This window comes from Platalea leucorodia (genome assembly GCF_965183815.1).
Source record: "Platalea leucorodia genome assembly, chromosome: 4".
Taxonomy (NCBI): Eukaryota; Metazoa; Chordata; class Aves; order Pelecaniformes; family Threskiornithidae; genus Platalea; species Platalea leucorodia.
Window position 1 is genome coordinate 50,388,103 of NC_138826.1, and position 18,622 is coordinate 50,406,724.

At 38.6% G+C, this 18,622-nt stretch overlaps 1 protein-coding gene across 1 annotated transcript in view; it reads right to left on the reverse strand.

The window, feature by feature from the left end:
* LOC309590106 (rho GTPase-activating protein 8-like) overlaps positions 1-18,223 on the reverse strand; it is a gene marked incomplete at its 5' end in the record, with an annotated part of 56,450 nt that extends 38,227 nt beyond the window's left edge. Inside the window, 4 exons of the mRNA XM_082311070.1 lie at positions 1,397-1,528; positions 4,253-4,340; positions 14,766-14,903; positions 18,187-18,223. Coding sequence (XP_082167196.1) covers positions 1,397-1,528; positions 4,253-4,340; positions 14,766-14,903; positions 18,187-18,223 — 395 coding nt within the window. The remainder of the gene's footprint in view (positions 1-1,396; positions 1,529-4,252; positions 4,341-14,765; positions 14,904-18,186) is intronic.
* Between the last annotated feature and the right edge of the window lie 399 nt (positions 18,224-18,622).

Sequence of the window (18,622 nt, forward strand, 5' to 3'; positions counted from 1 at the left end):
TCTTTCCTTTGACCCCCAAAACATGCACACAGAAGTCTGAAAGGTGCTATTTTTTTATTTTTTTTTTCGCTCTGGCTAGTACAGTGGAATACACATGTTGGGCTGTGAATATTGCTTTGAGCTTCTCAATGACAGTATGCTAAGAAGTCCCAACTGTGAATAAAATGATGGGTGTCTGGTTGTCTGGTTTTGCCCAGCTACCTGGGCTTCTCTGTTCCTCTTTGGTTCTCCTGCTTTCTGGGTCAGGGTATGGGAATGGAGAAAACAGATTTCTGGCATAAATGAGAGCGACTTTTTGCACTTGGGATGTACGCAGGAAACAAAACTGAAGAAGCTATTGCCCTCATACTGCCTCTCCCCATACAGCAACTGTAAATTTGGCTTGGGATTCTCCTAGAAGGAAAACAGTATGGTAGGGTAGGCTTCCCAACTCCATACAGTGCTTTATTTTCAGGCACTGTCAATGCACAGCAAAAACTTCAGTTTTCAAAGCAGGGTGTGCAGTCCTGTGAAATGCTCAGGCATTTATCTCTCAGTCTAGTCTAGAAACAGCCAATAATCTTTTTCATGGCATCTTTTGTGAGATTTGCTTCTTGTTCCAGCTCCGAAATTGAAAAAGTCAGCCATGTATGATCTATCCCCCCAAAATGCACATGCACATACACTCTCACTATCAGGAAAGAGCTATTTGTGTATATTTTTGCTTTCAGTCATGCCCTCTTGAGGCCAACTTACAAACAAGTACATCAAGTAATAACTTGCAAACAAGACTGACTTCAACAGGAGTTTTCAGCTCCACTGCCAAGTGTGCATTTTCAGAGAATAAACATCAGAACTTTAGTTTCCACTACTAAAATGCTATTTATCTAGGAGCTTTGGCCTCGACTGCACCCTAACCAACTAAAACATGAAGCCGTGAGCTGTAGCCATTGTTACTCCAAAGTCCCTTCGGGGCCTTACATACAACAACCAATGAATGCTGCAAGGGTTGTGAGATGCAGACTGTTAAAAACTAATCTTTCCTTTTTTTTGTATACAACCTAGCCTCAGGATGATCAAAGGTTGAAACACAACTGTGAGATAATAGAGAATGATGACTAATAAGCTGTCAGAGGTATCTTGTTAAATAGTGCACAGAAAAGGCAATGGCTCTTGGTTTTGTTCTCAAGGCTTTTTATAACTTTGGACAACCACTGCAGCACTCAGGCCATTCCTTAGTACTGCACAGAAGACACTTACAAGAGAACAAAGAGCACCAATATCATTACAAAAATTTGCAACGGCAAAATGAACTCAGTTAGCTGCAGGCGGATCAGGAAAGATCTGCTTCCTTCATGGAAGTTAGTTACAGACATTACACAACCGAAAGAATAAACCAAATATTTTGGAGGCATACTTCCTGTCGAATTCTTTGTAGGCTGTTTGTAACCATTTCAGAGACGGTTTATTCAGACTCTTCAAGCCATAGTGAAAGTAGACAACTGTATAATCATTCTCTACATACTGGTCCAGAGTATACTTTAAGTACCTGAGGAGAAAGAGAACATTTTAGTTTTAAGACAGTTTACTAGATGAGATTTTTAAAGCAGTAACTGGCAAAGAAAATGTGCTATTTTTGCACAGAATGCTAGTGACTGCAAATTCATGTTTGCTTCAATGTATTTATCTAACAAGTTCATCTTGCTCTAGTGACAGTGTTGCCAATAATTCCACATCACTGCAAAGCCCAAAATCTGAAAGAACGTACTTAGTTACAAAAACTATGGTGCTCATGAATCGCTAAAAGATGAAGACAATAAGGGACTGTGTTTTCCAAGAAATTTTTAAAAAGATGCATTTTAATGGACAGCGACTCATATTTTGCTTCCTTCTGGTCTTTGTAAATGCCTTCCTTTTAGCCAAGCAAACAATGTCATTTTGACTTTTCAAAATAATAAAGAATAAATCTTGGGTTTTCCTCTCAACTTAAAACTTTTTAAATTTTTGAAAAATCCATGAGCCCTAATTACTGCCAATTACAACTTGTTACTGTAAACTGTTTTCTTGAATGTATTTGCCTTTCCCTTGTTTGTATTGTGGGGACTGTGTTCATAGATCATTTCCCTTAAAACTAATTTAAAGAACTATACTACTTATCCCATCTTGAAATAATACTGCATGGTTTATAAGCAGATTTCTGTGTGTTCATTCTTTTACGGTATAGTTTAAAATGCTTTTCTCTTCCCTTTCTCCTACAATTGAGAACACTATATGGCCTATTACACAGCTCAATGATTCAAATAAAGCAATGATGGAGGAGTACAATCTGGCCTCATCTCTTGCTGTGTCAGATTTCAACTTTCTCATGTCATTCTCAATGCTATCTTATTATTCTGCGACAGAGCCCCAGCTATTGTTCTTAATTGTATGTAAGCGATTTTCATTCAATAAAATAGATAGTTCCATGTGCCATTTATTAGGCTGTGGCTATCTGCAAGTATCAAGGCCACTTTGACTATCCACCTTTGCATGAAAAAGCACATAACTTCACTGTTACACTGTACGCCCACAGTCTCATTTATCTGCTTATTCCCTTAGCGAACTGTAAATCTTAGGCTGCGAATCGCCTGGGACAAGGACTGCGACATCAACTAATATAATGCTGTTTTGATCCCTGACTTAAGTAGTAAAGGTATTTTAATGGAAGAAGTAGTAGTAGTAACAGTCATTCAAGACTTTTTTTAGAGAGAGTTTGAAATTAAAATATACCTAAACAGATACTCTTACATACAGAGTGCCTCACGGTTTATTTTACAGCATGTAAATTCCTTGTAACATTGCATCCAGAAAGCCTGTAGTTCTAAGAATAATTGAGAGAGTTTTGTGAGCATAAAATAACTAGTATTTTTGTACAGCCAATTACCTGTTCCAAGGCTATAACAGTATTGCAGGGACATTACAAAAGCTTTACCAAATCAATTCTTTTAAGTGATTTCATCACATAACACCTACCAATCTGGGCCTACTCTGCAGTTTTCCCTCAAAACTCAACATCTGGGTCGAACTACTCAAAAGCGAATCACTTGATAGTTACATTGCTAGCTTCACATTCAGGCACCTGCCTTCATTTCTCTCTTAGCACAGACTTTCCAAGTGAATTTGATGGAAAACATGCAAGTGTTCGAGTCCAGAAGAGTCTGAGGGCTGGAAATCCTAGTTTCATCAAGGTGCCTCCTCGCAGAACTGAGATTTGGTAGCAGCATGGTTTGTCACACTCCTTTCTTTGGCATTTCCTATTAATCGGTGCAGGTAGCTCCTCTAGGTGAGGAGCTGACTGGTGAGGCTCTCCCTCCTGGGCGCGCATGCTACACAGGAAGCTTTGGCTTAAGGCTATGGAAATACCTTAGCTGTGAAGAGCACACAAATGAAGCAACACGGTCTCAAACACATCTCTTACATAACCTGCCTTCTAATCCTTCCCTCTTTCCGAAAAGTTGAGATAACAGCACTTTGGTCCTTTCCAAAGGTGGTGGGTACCGACGGTTGAAGGTGCTCAAATATTTTGGCAATGGAGACTGTGCAAGAACTCCAAATAGGTTTAAAATGCTTAATAAGGAGAGGACTCTCACGGCAGAACAGATCTCCTCACAGTGACAAACCACAAGGCAGAAACATGTCCTGGTACCTTGCTACAGCAAGTTTATAAGGAAGAATGTTGTGATTTTACATATTGACAACCTCTTATAACACAAACCCCCAAACCTTACAACGTGAGATACATATAAAAATGTGAAGCATAGTATACTGTCCATAACGCAGATCTTTTAATAAAAGAGGAAAACCACTAAGATGTAAATAACTAAACAACACTCTTGCTGAGTGACTCCGGAGATAAAGTATAGCAAATTAAGGCAAACACTGCTATTCATGAGAACATATGTATGAGCACTAGAATTTCTCTTTCATTGGTCCTCATCATAAATTCGATTTTTTAAATACTATCAGAACTCGTTAATAAAATCAAGACGACAAGTTAATTTCAGTACATTGTGAATTGCTTCTTCTAGTCAAGGTTCCAGGTGAATTAACTCTGGCAGTTTCATCCACATCTCATTCACTTAATATTAACACTAGTAGGTCTTACATCCTTTTTTCATTTCATTCCCTGCCTCCTGCTTCTCTTCCCTGAAAGCTCATTCACCTGGAAACAAGCTAATAGAAGTTCACATATAAAATGCAAAGTAGTCTATGCAGGAGATCGAGAGAAACTTACTCCAGCAATCTGGTGTGATTGAGCTGATGGGAGGGAGGCAGACGGCAGCAACTGAAGGTAATCACCTTCCTTCCAGAATTGTCATCACCTAGTGAACAAAACAGTTAGTAAAGACAACGCTCATTTACTCATGCAGTGGGACCGCAGTGATCTGAAGGAATGGCTTGTACCTTCTGATATTTGGGGCTACCTCTGTATCTCCCATCGTTACTCAAAACATACTGTGAAACTTCACTATCACATCACATGTTGCCTACAGAAAGCAATCTGGCCACCGCTGCAATGAAATGAAGCAGCTGCTAAGCAAGTGAGGAAGCTCAGCTGAGAAAGTCGTGTTCAAAGGTGGTTAGTAGTGCTCAGCTCCCGAGAGGGAACATTTAAGTCCTGCAGCATTCAGTCATGGAAGAAAACAGGCCTACTTTCCCTAGTAGTCTTGGAAGTGGCATGTTTTCAAACTCTTCACGCCTTATTTCCACAATTTATAAGAACACCGCTACGCCTACAAGCACTTTGGGCATCTGCTCTGTCACACACTTAAGTCAAGATTTTTTCACCATCTTAAGCTTTCTCAGACACTCTTTTCCAAAGCACTGCTACATTCGGATCCCATTTAAAACACACAAGCAAGGCATACACCTATGCTTTTCATAACCTGAAGATCTCCAAGTGTCCATCCCTTAGTCCCTCTAGAAGAGCATATATTGCTGCACTCAAGTTCATTTACTCTTTGACTCACGACGGCTTCACCCACACTGCCTGTGTAGACAAGGTTTGTGTTCACGCCATGCCCACCCCACACCCAAGTTCCACTATCTGGAAAGCCAGGTGCAGAGGTTAAGTCATGCTCGTACTGAAGGTAACTCAGCACTGAAGACCGTGAGCTGTTAAGATTTTAACGTGTATCTACATGAAAGATACCATTCCTTTTAAAGCAATACAGAAACATCCCAGAAATGTTTAGACTGAATTCATAGTTGAGACGTTCTTGATCTAATTTCAATGTTCAAACTAAATGATATTTAATACTTACTTCTATTGCCACTAAAACATCAAAGTTTGGCTTTTATATCAGTAGTACAATAAAGTTAAGAATTGGGGTTTTTTTAGATATTCTTTATAATTCTGTTGTTCCCCTTTCATCCCTAATTATGTAAGTAGCTGTAATGAATAAACAAATTAAAAAAGAAGTAAAATGGGGGAAGTTAAATCTGTAATGGAGTCTCTCCATGAATAAATAACATCATATGAGCATTTCTATGAAAACTGGGTAGACCAGCCTCAGACCACTTCTTAAGCTGTTCTAATTTGTATTACTGATGTTGGTTCAAATTACTTGATCTGAACAAACAGAACACCTCCCAGGTTTGCAAACACACATTTTCCATGAAAACCCACCACTGACAGTAATATGCTTTCCTTCATTCAACTCAGGAAGAGGCGGCTGTCCTCACCTGACAGATTCCACACTAAGAAAAAAAATCCTGCATTTGCTTTGTCCGGTTCCTACCTGGTTGTGCTCAACAGTACTTACAGAGGTCATGATGGGACAGCATCTATTTAAACCCATTCCATTTTAGGTGTAGAGGAGATAACGGAGGGAAGAGATGACGGTAACGCTTAGTGACTTTTCACATATGAACATGGAGACATCTTCTGCATGTGTTATCACCAGGAACTGTACCACATCATCCTTCCATTGATTTGTTGAGCTCTATCTTAAAAACCAGTTAGGTTTTTCTGTTTCTTGCTCCTCCTGTTCACTGCTTTGACAACTAGCAACCTGCTTTCTCAATTCCAGTCTAAAAGTCATAACAAATTTGTACCAATTTGTTCGTGTGACGATGACATCACTCAGCTGAAGCAGCACTTCTCCTTCAGTACTATTTACCATTCCGAAGGACTCTCTAGACAATAATCATATCCCCTCTCAGCCTGTATTTTACTGCTTGTAAGCAAGTTAGATCTTCTATCTCTTCCCCGACCTAGCTATTCTCTACCCTGCTCCAGTCTGAACACATCTTTCCTAAACGCAGGTGACAAGAGGTAGATAATAAATTGCAGATGAACATCATATACAGGACTTAAAAAGATTTCATAATAATATCAACATCATTGTCATTACTGAAAACCAAATGAAGTATTAATTTAGTTTGACAGCTATAACTGGATTATCTCTGATGGCCACCCCGCTCTTATTTCACAGAAGATCACTTCTCTCTTTTTTTATTTATACAACCAAAGAACCTTTTGCTATTTGCTTTAACATCCTTCAAAGATCTAACTCAGCTTGAATTTTGGTAATTATCACTTTAGTCCTGTAGCTTTGACTTCCAAAACATAGCTTTCTCTGCTGGCTGGTTCTTTCTTCCTGTTCTTTTCTGGCTGACTGCTTATTTTTATTATCTTTCTTAAAGGTGTTTTTTCATCCCACAAGGCCTGGTGTCCCTTCCCACATTAAAAATAAATTCTGACTCCTGGGTTAAATAAGGTGCTTGAGCACCACTAAAGGAAGAATATGCACAATAACACAATTACATGCACTCAGGTATGTCTGCATATTGTTCTTAAAAATAACTTCATGAAATAAATTGTGGTCTGTTTAAGTGTCTTATTTGATATTCTCAGAGTACTTATAAAGGCATTATAATGTAACATGCATTAATATGAATGATGTACTAAAATTAAATTAAAACATTAATAAAAGATTGTTCTCTAAATCATTACTTGTTTGTGAAAAAATTGCTGTGTTACAATGCCCTGTAGAATATTTTATTTGTTAGAGACAATCATTTTTATGAGCAAAATAAATCTAAGAAAGGTTTCCAGTTAAATTACTAAATGACTCACTAATTGTTACCATTGGTCACATTCGACTACTTGAATTAAAAACCAGAAAACAAAGAACCAGCTTTATAAAAGACTGCGAACAGATACACTTAGAACATAAATAAACATATCGCCCAGTTTCAATAATGGGAAAACGGAGGCAAAGAAACCTTCTCAGAATGAGCAGCAGAGCAGAGCACCTCATTCTCCCAGCCCGCGCTGCCACACAGGCAAGGAGAGCAAACCAGAAAAGGTGACCAAGGACCTCAGCTGCGTTAGAAACTGAACAAAGCAGTGCCAGCCTCCCATTAGTGATGACTGTTAATGAAAGGAAAGAGGTTGTTCTTTCTTCAGAGGCGTCAATGATGTCTTGAACAACATCAAATTTTAACATGACACATGAAGTGCTGATCCAAACAGAAGCAGGCTTCCCTTGCCCTCCACCTGAAGGGCTGTGACTCAGCACCCTAGGAAATTCCCATCACATTTGCTTCCCAGTCGGGCACAGTTTGAATCCCATAACCTTGAGGATAGAATTTTTACCCAAACACGTGAAAGTGCAGTTTGAAGGGTAAAGTGGGAAGTGGCAATTACCTGCACGTTCAAAGGACTTGGAAGTATGCCGATTTTAAATCAGCACAGAGTATATTTTTATCCCACAAAACCCGTATTTCCCTACTACTTGGACTTAAACAAGCAAGCTAGAATTGAAAGATGCCTCATTCTCTGCAGGGGACAAACCAAAAAAGTAGTGCAATTTCAGCTTTGCTCTGTGATGTTTTGCTTTCAGGTCAAAAACGTAGTTTCATCTTAACCTAGTTTATTCCACAGTCTAATGTCACTAAACACTTTCAGATGAAAGCTGGTAACTCCTTCTGCCCTCCCTGGAAAATGTGCTCCTCTTTCCTCCTGTATCTTTCTGCACTGGTTTTGAGCTCCTAATATTCAGGAGGCATTCCCAAAGACTGTGTGCCTTAACTGCTTGGGCACTCAGACTCCTCTAGCCACCTACCCGCACCTTTTTGAAAGTCCCTGGCTCAGATTCTGCCCTCATGCACACAAAGGTCTGACAGACTTCTCTGGCCCATGGGCAGGAGGCTCCTGCCTTTGGATCAGGCACTTGCTACGGTGCAGATGCATTCCCGGGCAGCCTCCGGATTATCAGCTGCGCTGGCCGCGGAGCCGCTCCTGGGAGCCCAGCACGGCCACGCCAGCCTCCTCCCCTGCGCTCGGTGAGTAAAGAGGGGTGTGCAGCGCACGCTGTCCAGAATGAGATTTATGGACGTTAAAATACAAGCTATCTGCTGGGGTTTGATTTGTCTGGATTTCACTGAAACAGACATGAATCACTTTTCATATCTAACTTTGCAGTAGAAAAAAAAAAGTTACAGTAAGACACAAGGTAGGGCAAGTGGGAAAGGGGACTTTTCTACTTTTTAATTAAGACTTTGGATGGCACAGCACTTCCTAACTGCTTCTTGCAAATGAAAAGGTTTTTTCTAATGATACAGCTCATTCCAATTTGCAAATGAGATCTTTTGAATGCTGTAATTTTAGCGTGACTTTTCAAGAGCTTTTGTTCTGATGATACTAAACATTACTATTTTATAAGTGAAAAGTGAAATATCATTTTACTTCACTGAAGGTTGTCATCATCACATTACAGCAAAGTGAGATCCTCAAGTCAACAGAAGTTTTGCCATTGGTTTCAACGGGAGTGGAAGCAAGGTCAAACTCCAGGAGACTTGCCACAACAATGAAAACACTTGCTCACATATTTTGTTTCTTTCATAGAATTTAACCTAGAGAAAATGAGCCTAAACCTCAATTACACTATGTTAAATGTCAAGACAAACTGTGCTTCCAAGCCTCCTTCTACTCTCTACGACTCAGGGAAATACGGGGTTGCAAAAAAGCCATCATGAAACTTCTGTGTTTTGCCTAGGCTGAGTAATGGAGAGTAAATACACCCACAACTAATCCACTATGGGTCTCTGCCCACCCATAATGGCAAACTTCTTAGTCAGTCAAGAAACACACAGCCAAGATAACACAGCTGAGTCTCAATGTTAGCAGGAGAAGCTTATACCTTTAGCTGCAGAGATCTGAGTCGTCCTTCTCCTGGCGTTGACCACCTCGGCTGATCATACGAAAATACATTACGACGGATATTAGACAGCTTAAAGATGAAGTATTAAAATATCCATTGTAATGTTTATCCTTTGGGACAGAAACCGGATCCACCAAGGAAATATGGAGAATGACACCAACTCTAAATTCCAAGAGTCAACTCATTTTGATTTCACAAAGTTGCCTTTTTGTGTTCATTCCTCTGGATTCCACTCATGTCCACCTGTTTATTTAGAAACCAACTTTCTGTGAGAGGATTGCACCTGTACGGCACCTGGCTAATTCTGCAAAGTGCTAAAATTGCAATTAAAATCAAGTACATGCTCAGGTGTCTTTCTAAATAGGAATGACTATAAGTGAACATTCAGGAGATCTCCTACATCGGGAACCTTGTTCATTCCCCTCAGAAAGCAAAGACTCCCCATCAAAGATTCCTCCATGAGCAATTTTTCTTTTAAATTTTGTCTAAGAAGAAGACTTTGCCATACCACATTTTTTTCAGATCAGCTGAAAGCAAAAGGACAGCTTGCTTTTTAATATAATTAATTACTTACATTTCATTTGTACTCCTCTTAAAGTAGGTAAAATAAGTTGAAATAAGGGTGAGTTAAAGCCATTCCTGAAGCTAACCTCTCTAATGTCAGTACAGTTCGATCTGGCTGACTCTCTGGACTAGAACAATGCTCTAGTCTTAAAAGGGGCACTGAAAATCAAAACTGCTTTCAGTGATGCAAAACTAAGTATTGTGATAATTCACAGAAAGCATAAAAGAAAATTTAAGGAAAGCAAAGAAAAAAGCAGAATAGTCAAACAGAAAGGGAATATAATTTACATTTACTTGATAAAGGGGAAATAGTGCTAGGCTTTTCTTTTTAATAAGGTATATTCAGGTGTAGAATGACTTGTGGTATATTGTCAGGATGCCCAAACCTAAAATTGAGTTCACATTCACATTTGAATTTGGCACTTTGAGCCATCATTTATTTTAGCCTGTTGCTCTGCTAAATTATGTTTAAAGCGGACCTGTTATATTTTCTCAGATTCAACAAGAAAGCACATCCATATATTTTGATATAATTAACTCAGTTTTGTCTTTAAAAAAGACACTATAACTTACAGTCTGACGTTCAAAGAGAGGAATGAGGTAAATAAGGATTTATTCCTTTCGCATTCTGAGAAGAAAATAGTTGGAGAAACAAGCAAGAGGAAAACTGGCGCAGAAATTGGAAAATCCAAGTTCAACTCCTGCCTAAAGGATTTGAACCCATGCTTCTATCACTCAGGCAAGTTCCCTCTTCACTAGAGCAGGACATACTTTTCATTGATATCAACCTTTATTTTGGAGCTCCTCTCATAGCAATTGAGAGAAAAACACGACAACACCCAAATGGTTAGGACACGCTTTGTAAAGTGCAAAGCCCACATTAAAATCTGCTCTTGTGCTGCAAACAGGTTACAAACCAGAGCCTTCAGCTTCCTCCTTGAAAAGTGCCCAAGTCTTAGGTCTCTCCAGTTGATTTGTTGTTTTCCCCAAAAGGGCACTCATGAAATAATGTCAGAGATACTGATTTCAGGAATACCCTTTGGAAATAAAAAAAATGAACAAAGTAAATCTTTTAAGGAAAAAAAAAAAATAAAATCTTTAAACCCAGTTCTTTCCCATGGCACGGTAATTTACAGACCACAGATTTGCTCCTGAAGGTATTGCAAGAAGTAGCAAAGCTGTCATTGAGATGGACTGAAAATTATCAGGACTTGTGTCTTAGGCTTGTCAGGTAATTCACTACAGTTTCTCCTTACATGTTACAAAAACTAAACTACAACTTTACCTTTCACAGTCTAATCTACATAATACTATTCTAATCAGTTTCTAATGCACTGGTTCAAAGTCAGAAAGAGGCATGAAATCAACTGCATCTTGAAGAAAAACATGGACAGTCTCTACAAAGACACAGGCTGGATACCTGGAATCTTTAAATATAACTAGAAAAGCAATAAAAGGCTAAGAAGGGAAATACAGATTTAAAATTATGATGGACTTTGATCCATTAAAAAGTTTTGTCTAACACATAAAAGGATGTCACTGGCAGTTAATGAAAACCAACCATCAGAGTCCTACTAAACAAGCACATATTCAAAAAAAGGTACTGTAAAAAGTTGTCAGCAATCATATTATAGAAGCAAACTATAGAAAATAAGGAAGCTTGATGCATCAGATATGCTTATATGTCCCTTCCTTTTTGCCACAAAGAAAAATAATCTTGAGTTTCTTTTTAGGCAACAGATTGAAATTTCTCCTTCAAAGTAGAAATAAAAAGAACCAGCACTGCAGCACTGATCCATTTACATATGCTTAGAGTAGTCAGCTGCACATTGGTATTTGTGACACAAATCAGCCTGTAATTAATAAACAATTATTAAAGCTTACATCTTTTTAAAATGTCCTCTACTCTTATTTAATTAACTGTATTTTCACACTGTATGAATACAACTCAAAAAATCTCCTTTGCATATAGTCAAAGTTATTGTTATGGAAAGCAGGTGTAAGTCATTTTAATTTGTGAGAAGCAAGAAAGAATTTCAGATTTTTTTTTAAATTAACTGTTGGAAACTAGATCACTGTAAGAGATGGATAAATTACTGCAAATATTTTCACCTAAATTCTTTCTTTTACTTCAATCATTCCAAACAATACATCTCATTGTCTTTCAATCACAGAATTAAAACTGAAGGAACGGCTTTCAGAATTGCTTTAAAACAGCCATTCCAAACACTGAAATTATATTTTGTCTTATTCAAAGAGATTAAAACCATTACAAACTAGGTACAAATCATTTGATAATTATTTGTTTCAAAAGGGACTGGCCTTTGCAAGATGGGAAGGAGATCTGAAGAGCTCATCCTTTCCTCACTTGAATCTAAATCCAGAAAACATTCAAACCTGACTCCATGCCAATTAACACTGGGGACAGGGAGGCCTCGTTTTGTGGAGGTGAAGCATGTCTTCGGATCATACTTCACCCTCCCTGTGTTCTGCATTCATGTGCACACCTCTGCGTTCTCCTCTTACATCCCACTATCAGAGCGGCTTCGGAGGGTGCAGGCTGCCGCCTCAAGCATGGCTCCGGGCTTGTGCTTCGCATTTAAATTGTCCAGTAGACTTGCAAAACCCGATTATATATTTCTGACTGAAATGGCAGCTAAAGTCACTCTTTTCTGAGCTTAAACAATGGCTAGGGGACTTTTTTTCCCTACAAAAGACTGCAATATCAAGGACAAAACCACCAGAGATAATCCAACATTTCAGCCAAGATTCATCTTGTGAATACCTCCAGTTGCTCCAGTGAATTTATACCAGGCGTATACCTAAAGTTTGGACTTTATTCCAAGCAAACACTGATACAGAACAAGTTCCAAGATTAAACTATGGAAGCTACAGGTAGGTGTCTCTAAAAAATACCGTGGCTTTCACTCCACTATATTGAAGCACGGTCCCATTCTGTAACACAGGAATAAGGCATACGCGTAAGATGAAGCCAGGCGGGACTGCTCAGGAAGGGGCAGGCTGGTTATCATTCTGTCCCCACCATATGTTCGCTGTTTTACCATCAGTAAAAGCATGAATTTTTAAAAGGAGCTGTTCCAGTATATTTCATCTTCCCATTCCAAAATTTCCCCCTTTTTTGAGTTCCCCCACCGTTTTAACTTTTCCGAGTCAAATGACAGAGTCCTTCCGAGACTATGAAAGTTACAGTTTTTGTTTGCCTTGGTAGTAAGTAAACTTTTATTTATTTGTTTATTTAAATCAGCAGGGAATGTCTTAGTAAGTTCTCCTTGGCTGACCAATAAGATTGCCAACTTGTCCCCTTTTCCCGCAATACAGAGGAATGGAGAAGAGGAGCTTAGTCTAAGCACGGACTCGAGGGTTTCAGCTCATCACCTGGCAGCTCTGCCTGTAGCTGCAAAAAAGAGGATGGTTCCTCCCAGGAAAATAAACACACAAGGACCTTTTAGAATTAAAACCAGCTAAAACAGACAAATATCAAGTGCTTCTGACCTCCAGGGCAGCTTTGAGTGAATGAAGAATGAGGAGCAACAACAAACATTTTAGTAAATAGTTGTGCATGATTAAAAGTGAAGCAGTAAATGCCCATCAGAATTTGATACTGAGTATACCAGCAGGAGAAACAAACTCTTGAAGATCTCTTTTAAAGCATTATCATGTAGCACTGCCTAATACAGCAGATGGGAGAGGTTCTTAGGTGGACAGTTATAGTGACTCTGGGGTATCCAGTGTGTCTGTTAACACGTTTATTTCACACTTTGTCAGTTTGACTTCAATGGTTTCATTAATAACTTTTCTATCTTGGTATCGCCCCATCCCAAAACTGGCGCTTGAGTGAGAAACATCCTAGTGGGTTAGCAGGCAGTAGCTCCTCAACCGCAAGACTGTGAATCTGTTATTCCCTTGTTTATGGATTTGAGTCATATGTTGGGGGGTTAGTTTTGAAGAAGGTAAAAGGTAATTATTACCCTGTGTACAACTAGCTTCAAGAAGAGAAGTTACTATGGGTAAATTTCTCCTCCCACTATAGACAGAAGTCAAATTACCACGGATTTCACTGCCCCTAGTCAATCATACCTCACTAGGAGACTGGTTTTGCTAAAGTTCATATTCACCTGGATGACACTCTGTTTATGGCTCAAATTCAGGAAGGTACATATGTACAATAGAGTTCATCGTCTTCCTGAAAAATCATAATCTAGGCTCACTGAAGTATGAGGTACAAAAAGTGTGCACAATATAATCTTAGACTTCATTAGCATGAGCAGTGTTAAATACTGCTATTTGTTTCTTATTGTATACATTTCTTTAGCTCAGGATTGTGATTATTAATGCGATTTTAACAAGCACATTGATGCCAAAAATAAGCCAAAAGGAAAACAATATGCAATGCATACTTTAAAGAGGTGCTTTTATATCATAAATATGCCTGCCTGTCTTATATGTTGCCAGATTGTTTTAAAAATAAATAAATGTAAACATTAAATGATCCAATATTCAAATATGCTATGTACCCAGCTTTTCTCCATGTCACAACAGAAAGTCAGGTGATAAATGCAGTTAACATTTACATCAACAGTTTCCTTTCTGCCTTTTATTAGTTTTTATACAGTGACTCATATCTCTTCACAGTTGCATGCCCTTCCCAGGGCAGACTAGAAAAATGATTACATGTGGCTACACAACACTTCAGGTTATTCAGAAGACAAAACAGCTTATCACAAATAAAGTACAGATGTGTTACAGCCACAGTTAGGCCTTAGATTATAATATATTACTATAGTTACATTTTAAAGCAAGATTAAGCTCCAATATTTGGCTCATAATTCATCTGTAGAAAAGCACTGAGTTCACATATTACTACTGAGCTGCTTTTCAGGATGAAGGCTGAAAGCATCAACATGATTCCTGTGCATCACCTTGAGGAGTACAGTAAGAAAAATGTGGTAAGGAGCTACTAAGTGTCAAGCTGTAGTATTTTTCCAAACATACCTGCTAACTGGATGATGCCATGTCTCGCAACATCATAGTAAGGGTGATTGATATTTAACTCAGGATCCTCAAGCGGTGGAGACATAAATGTTTCCTCCTGTTCTGACTGTGTATCTTCCGCTTCGTCTTTCTGCAGTTCTAAAGGAGCAACCAAGAATGCTTAAGTGCTAATGAACAAAGAAAAACTTTTGCCTCTGATACATTATTCAAGGGTTGAATTTTAGCTCAGTTTCACAAAAACACAGGCCGTTATCACCATTTGCTGCAGTTTCAGATCAGTTTCTTGTTCTTTACCCTTTGTCATGTGTGGGAAAAGCCACCCTTTAATACCTCAGAGCTACCTTCACATCCTCATTAAGATTACTATCTGCTGTGATGCTCACAAAAATCTCAACAATGACTGGCAAGCTGTGACCTTGCTATTCATGACTGCTGGTGTTGTCTCATCATTTCCTACACTCCCATAATCTGCTTGTTGTATCCATCTACAGCTTCTTGTCTTTTACTTCAAGGTTGTCCAAATGGAGAAATCAAAGTTTCAGTACGCTAACGTGTGCATTGACAGCTACTCCACATTAACACCCCATGTGAACGCTCTCTGAGAGCAGACTCCTTACTTTGCATAAAGGTAGGAAAGCACAAACAAATCTCCATCTCACCTCCCTCAAAATCCACTGTTTCCTTGAAATCCTTTAACCTTCTGAACTTGCGATAAGGCAAGGCAGCCAAAATGTCCATCTAACACATACTCCAGCTAGAGGCCAAGCAAAGGTGTAAGAAGTCTGCTCAAAAGCCCAGTAAAATCAATGGGCATCCTTCCCCCAGCTTCAGTAGATTCTGGACTAGATCCTAGAATTAAAATCTACTCTGCACTGAAATGAGCAACACAAAGTCAATCGATCTTGCTCCAGGGTTTTTTGGTTTTGGTTTTTTTTTGGGTGGGGAGGTGGGGAGGGAGCCCAAGTTTTTTCCAAACTGTTGCAAGGTTCAAAAAGAACTGATCCTAAGCACACATCCAACTGAACACAGATTCTGGGATAATTACTGTCACTAATGTTTCTACACTATTCAAATGAACGTCTTCTAGAAATTGATGGGAATAACAATAAACTGACACACTAACTAACACACAAGTGTCTTGGTGGCTTAAGAGAAGACAAGGCACATGTAAAGAGAAAAATTAATGTTCTGATAAGGTGCACCACCCCCTGTACATCATCCATCTCCTTTTATCACACAAGTTTTAATAAGGTAGAATTAACAGTTTTATCTATAACTTTATTAGTGCCACTTTAAAAAGTACTTCAAGAACATTTTGCCTTCTAATCACCTGCATATTTCATATGCCTTGACCACCACACAAGACACACTAGGGCAGAAAGAATATATTAAGTATTGATTTCAGCCAGATTTATGTGCCAGTAGCTAATAAGTGTTAGAGAAAAACTGTTACTAAATATTTCGGAATGCTTTCCGCTCACAGTTTCTGAGTATCTTTCTATCCTATAAACAGCCACATGAAAGCTTTATTGTCTCATTTTTATTTTTAATGTGATTTGTACCAAAAATGCATTTCACAAGGATGAATAATGCCGCTAGCGGCGGGGCTTCTCAAAGACAAAGAGGAGTCAGGAACATGTGTACTACTTTTACATTTCTTTATGTCTGAATTCACATTAAAGCCTCCTCAGAAAATAAATCAGCAGTCCTATAGGAAAAAAAAAAATCTGCCTTTAGAAATACACCATTAGAGTCCTCTTCATACACACAAAAAAGTAAATTCTTCTTATTATCTCCAAAATGTGTATTTTTCTACCCTTTAAAAGTGTATCATATATAAAAAGCTACACTAACCTTAACTGGAAAAGTATTCTTTCACTTTAAAGAATGTTTTTGTCCCAAGAGCTAGGAAGAATAATACAAACATAATGCAGTATATGAATTTCACATTTTTTTCTTTTTAAAATATTTAAGTCATGTTAAAACTCAGAACAAGGAAAACACCATTTTGTTTATTAGTTTTTTTTTTTTCACATCTGAGCACTGTAACCACCTAAAGTAACAAAAAGTTGCAAAGGGGAGAGAGAAAAAAAATAGAAAACGCCAGCCTGTGGGGATGTGAAGTGGGAGCTATGAACTATTTACCATAATCCACGGAAACTTAACAGGCTTTACTAAAAGTGAAATGTATATTCTAGTTAAACACAACAGAAACAACTAATATGTTAACCACAGCCTTTGGTACAGAGAGGCAGACACTAACTCCTTCTGTAAAAAAATATTTTGTACTATGCATAAAAATAGCCAGGTTTCCAAAAAGCAGGGGTAAGGATTTGTAACAAAGTATAGACATCAAGATATCTGGCTTTGAGATGTGCCAAAGGACTAGAGAATCAAAGTAAATACACACACCCATTTGTACTGCACTCATTCACAGGGACTAAAGAAGCCCCAGTGCTAATCATATATACTGAAAAGCTAGTTAACCCTAACCTAATTCTTTGTATATTCTTTTTCTTCCCCTTTTTTTTTGTTTTTTAATGTGTGAACAAGAGGACTGGAGCTCAAGAGATGTTTCGTAATAAACACAAATAAAAAAAGAAGATTCATTGTTCCAAACTGAGGGCGACCTCAGTTTCATTTTTCTCCTGCAAATGACAGAGGAGTTTATTGCCCTGCTCCATGAGCTATAGCAGAGGATCATCTGTTACTACTCACGCTGTTATCACTGTTCAACCCAGGCTGGGAGAAAACATGAAGGGCCTGATCCAGAGCTTGCCAAGGCTGAGAGGGAAATTGCTTTCAGTGGGTTTTGAATCAGGCCCTAGGAGTAAAAAGGCCAGCCTGCTGCTGCTGAAAGCGATGACATGGGGAAATCAGAGCTAAGGTGAGGGACAGGGAAAGGGAGACTGCGGTGGTAGGGAAAGGAAAAAAAAAAAAGCTCTGGAAGACCCTTGCTCTGGGGTTCAGCCTGGCATCCTCAAAAACTCAAGGAAAAAGAATTTAACACTGATCTTTCAAAATGATGATGCCCCTAACGCCACGGTCATATTGCTCAGCTTGACTAACATCTTTGGAGATAACATGCAATACAGCAATCTCTATGCTCATTCAATACTTGTCTGTTTGGAGTAATGACTCCCATTTGTGCCACAATATGTGATGATGGTGATATTCCAATAGCCTAGAATTGCACTAGGAACATCTACCAATAATTCATAAAACCTGCATGTATTAAACTAACCTTCAACCCTAATGGCTTTAATAGGGTACACATCAGTACAGTGGCTGTAACTCATATTGGATTGCTCCAAGAAGTATTACAAAATGTTGGTGAAGCCTCTCACTTACTGAAGATGCTCTATTAAATCACCTGTAACTCTACACAAATGCCATTTGAAGTGTAATAAAAAATATTTACCTATTTCAGCTAACTTCTCATAGTCAATCTCAGACATGTTTCCCCTTAGGAACAAGTCAATGTAGATCTTGCTAACCAATTCTTGCAAGATGAAATGGTCCTTGGGTCAACCCTACAAAAATAAACAAAAGTTGCTGTCATCACAGTGTGGCATATTTTACACGCTATACAGATATAAAAAGAAAAGAAGCCCCATCCCCCAAATCCAACTGCCGAATTACTGTCAAGGAACCAGCTCATCTCCATTTAGGCACCATTTTCTTACAACATAGAGTACTATGGAAGCATTTTAAAACAGTGGTCCAAAAAAGAAAAGCTACGTACAAAAACTAGACTTTCAACAAACTGATCTGGTTTTATGGGTGGGGGGCAGTTCTTTTAAAAAATATTTACATATTACACATTTTAAATGATAAACATCAGAATTGCAGATTAG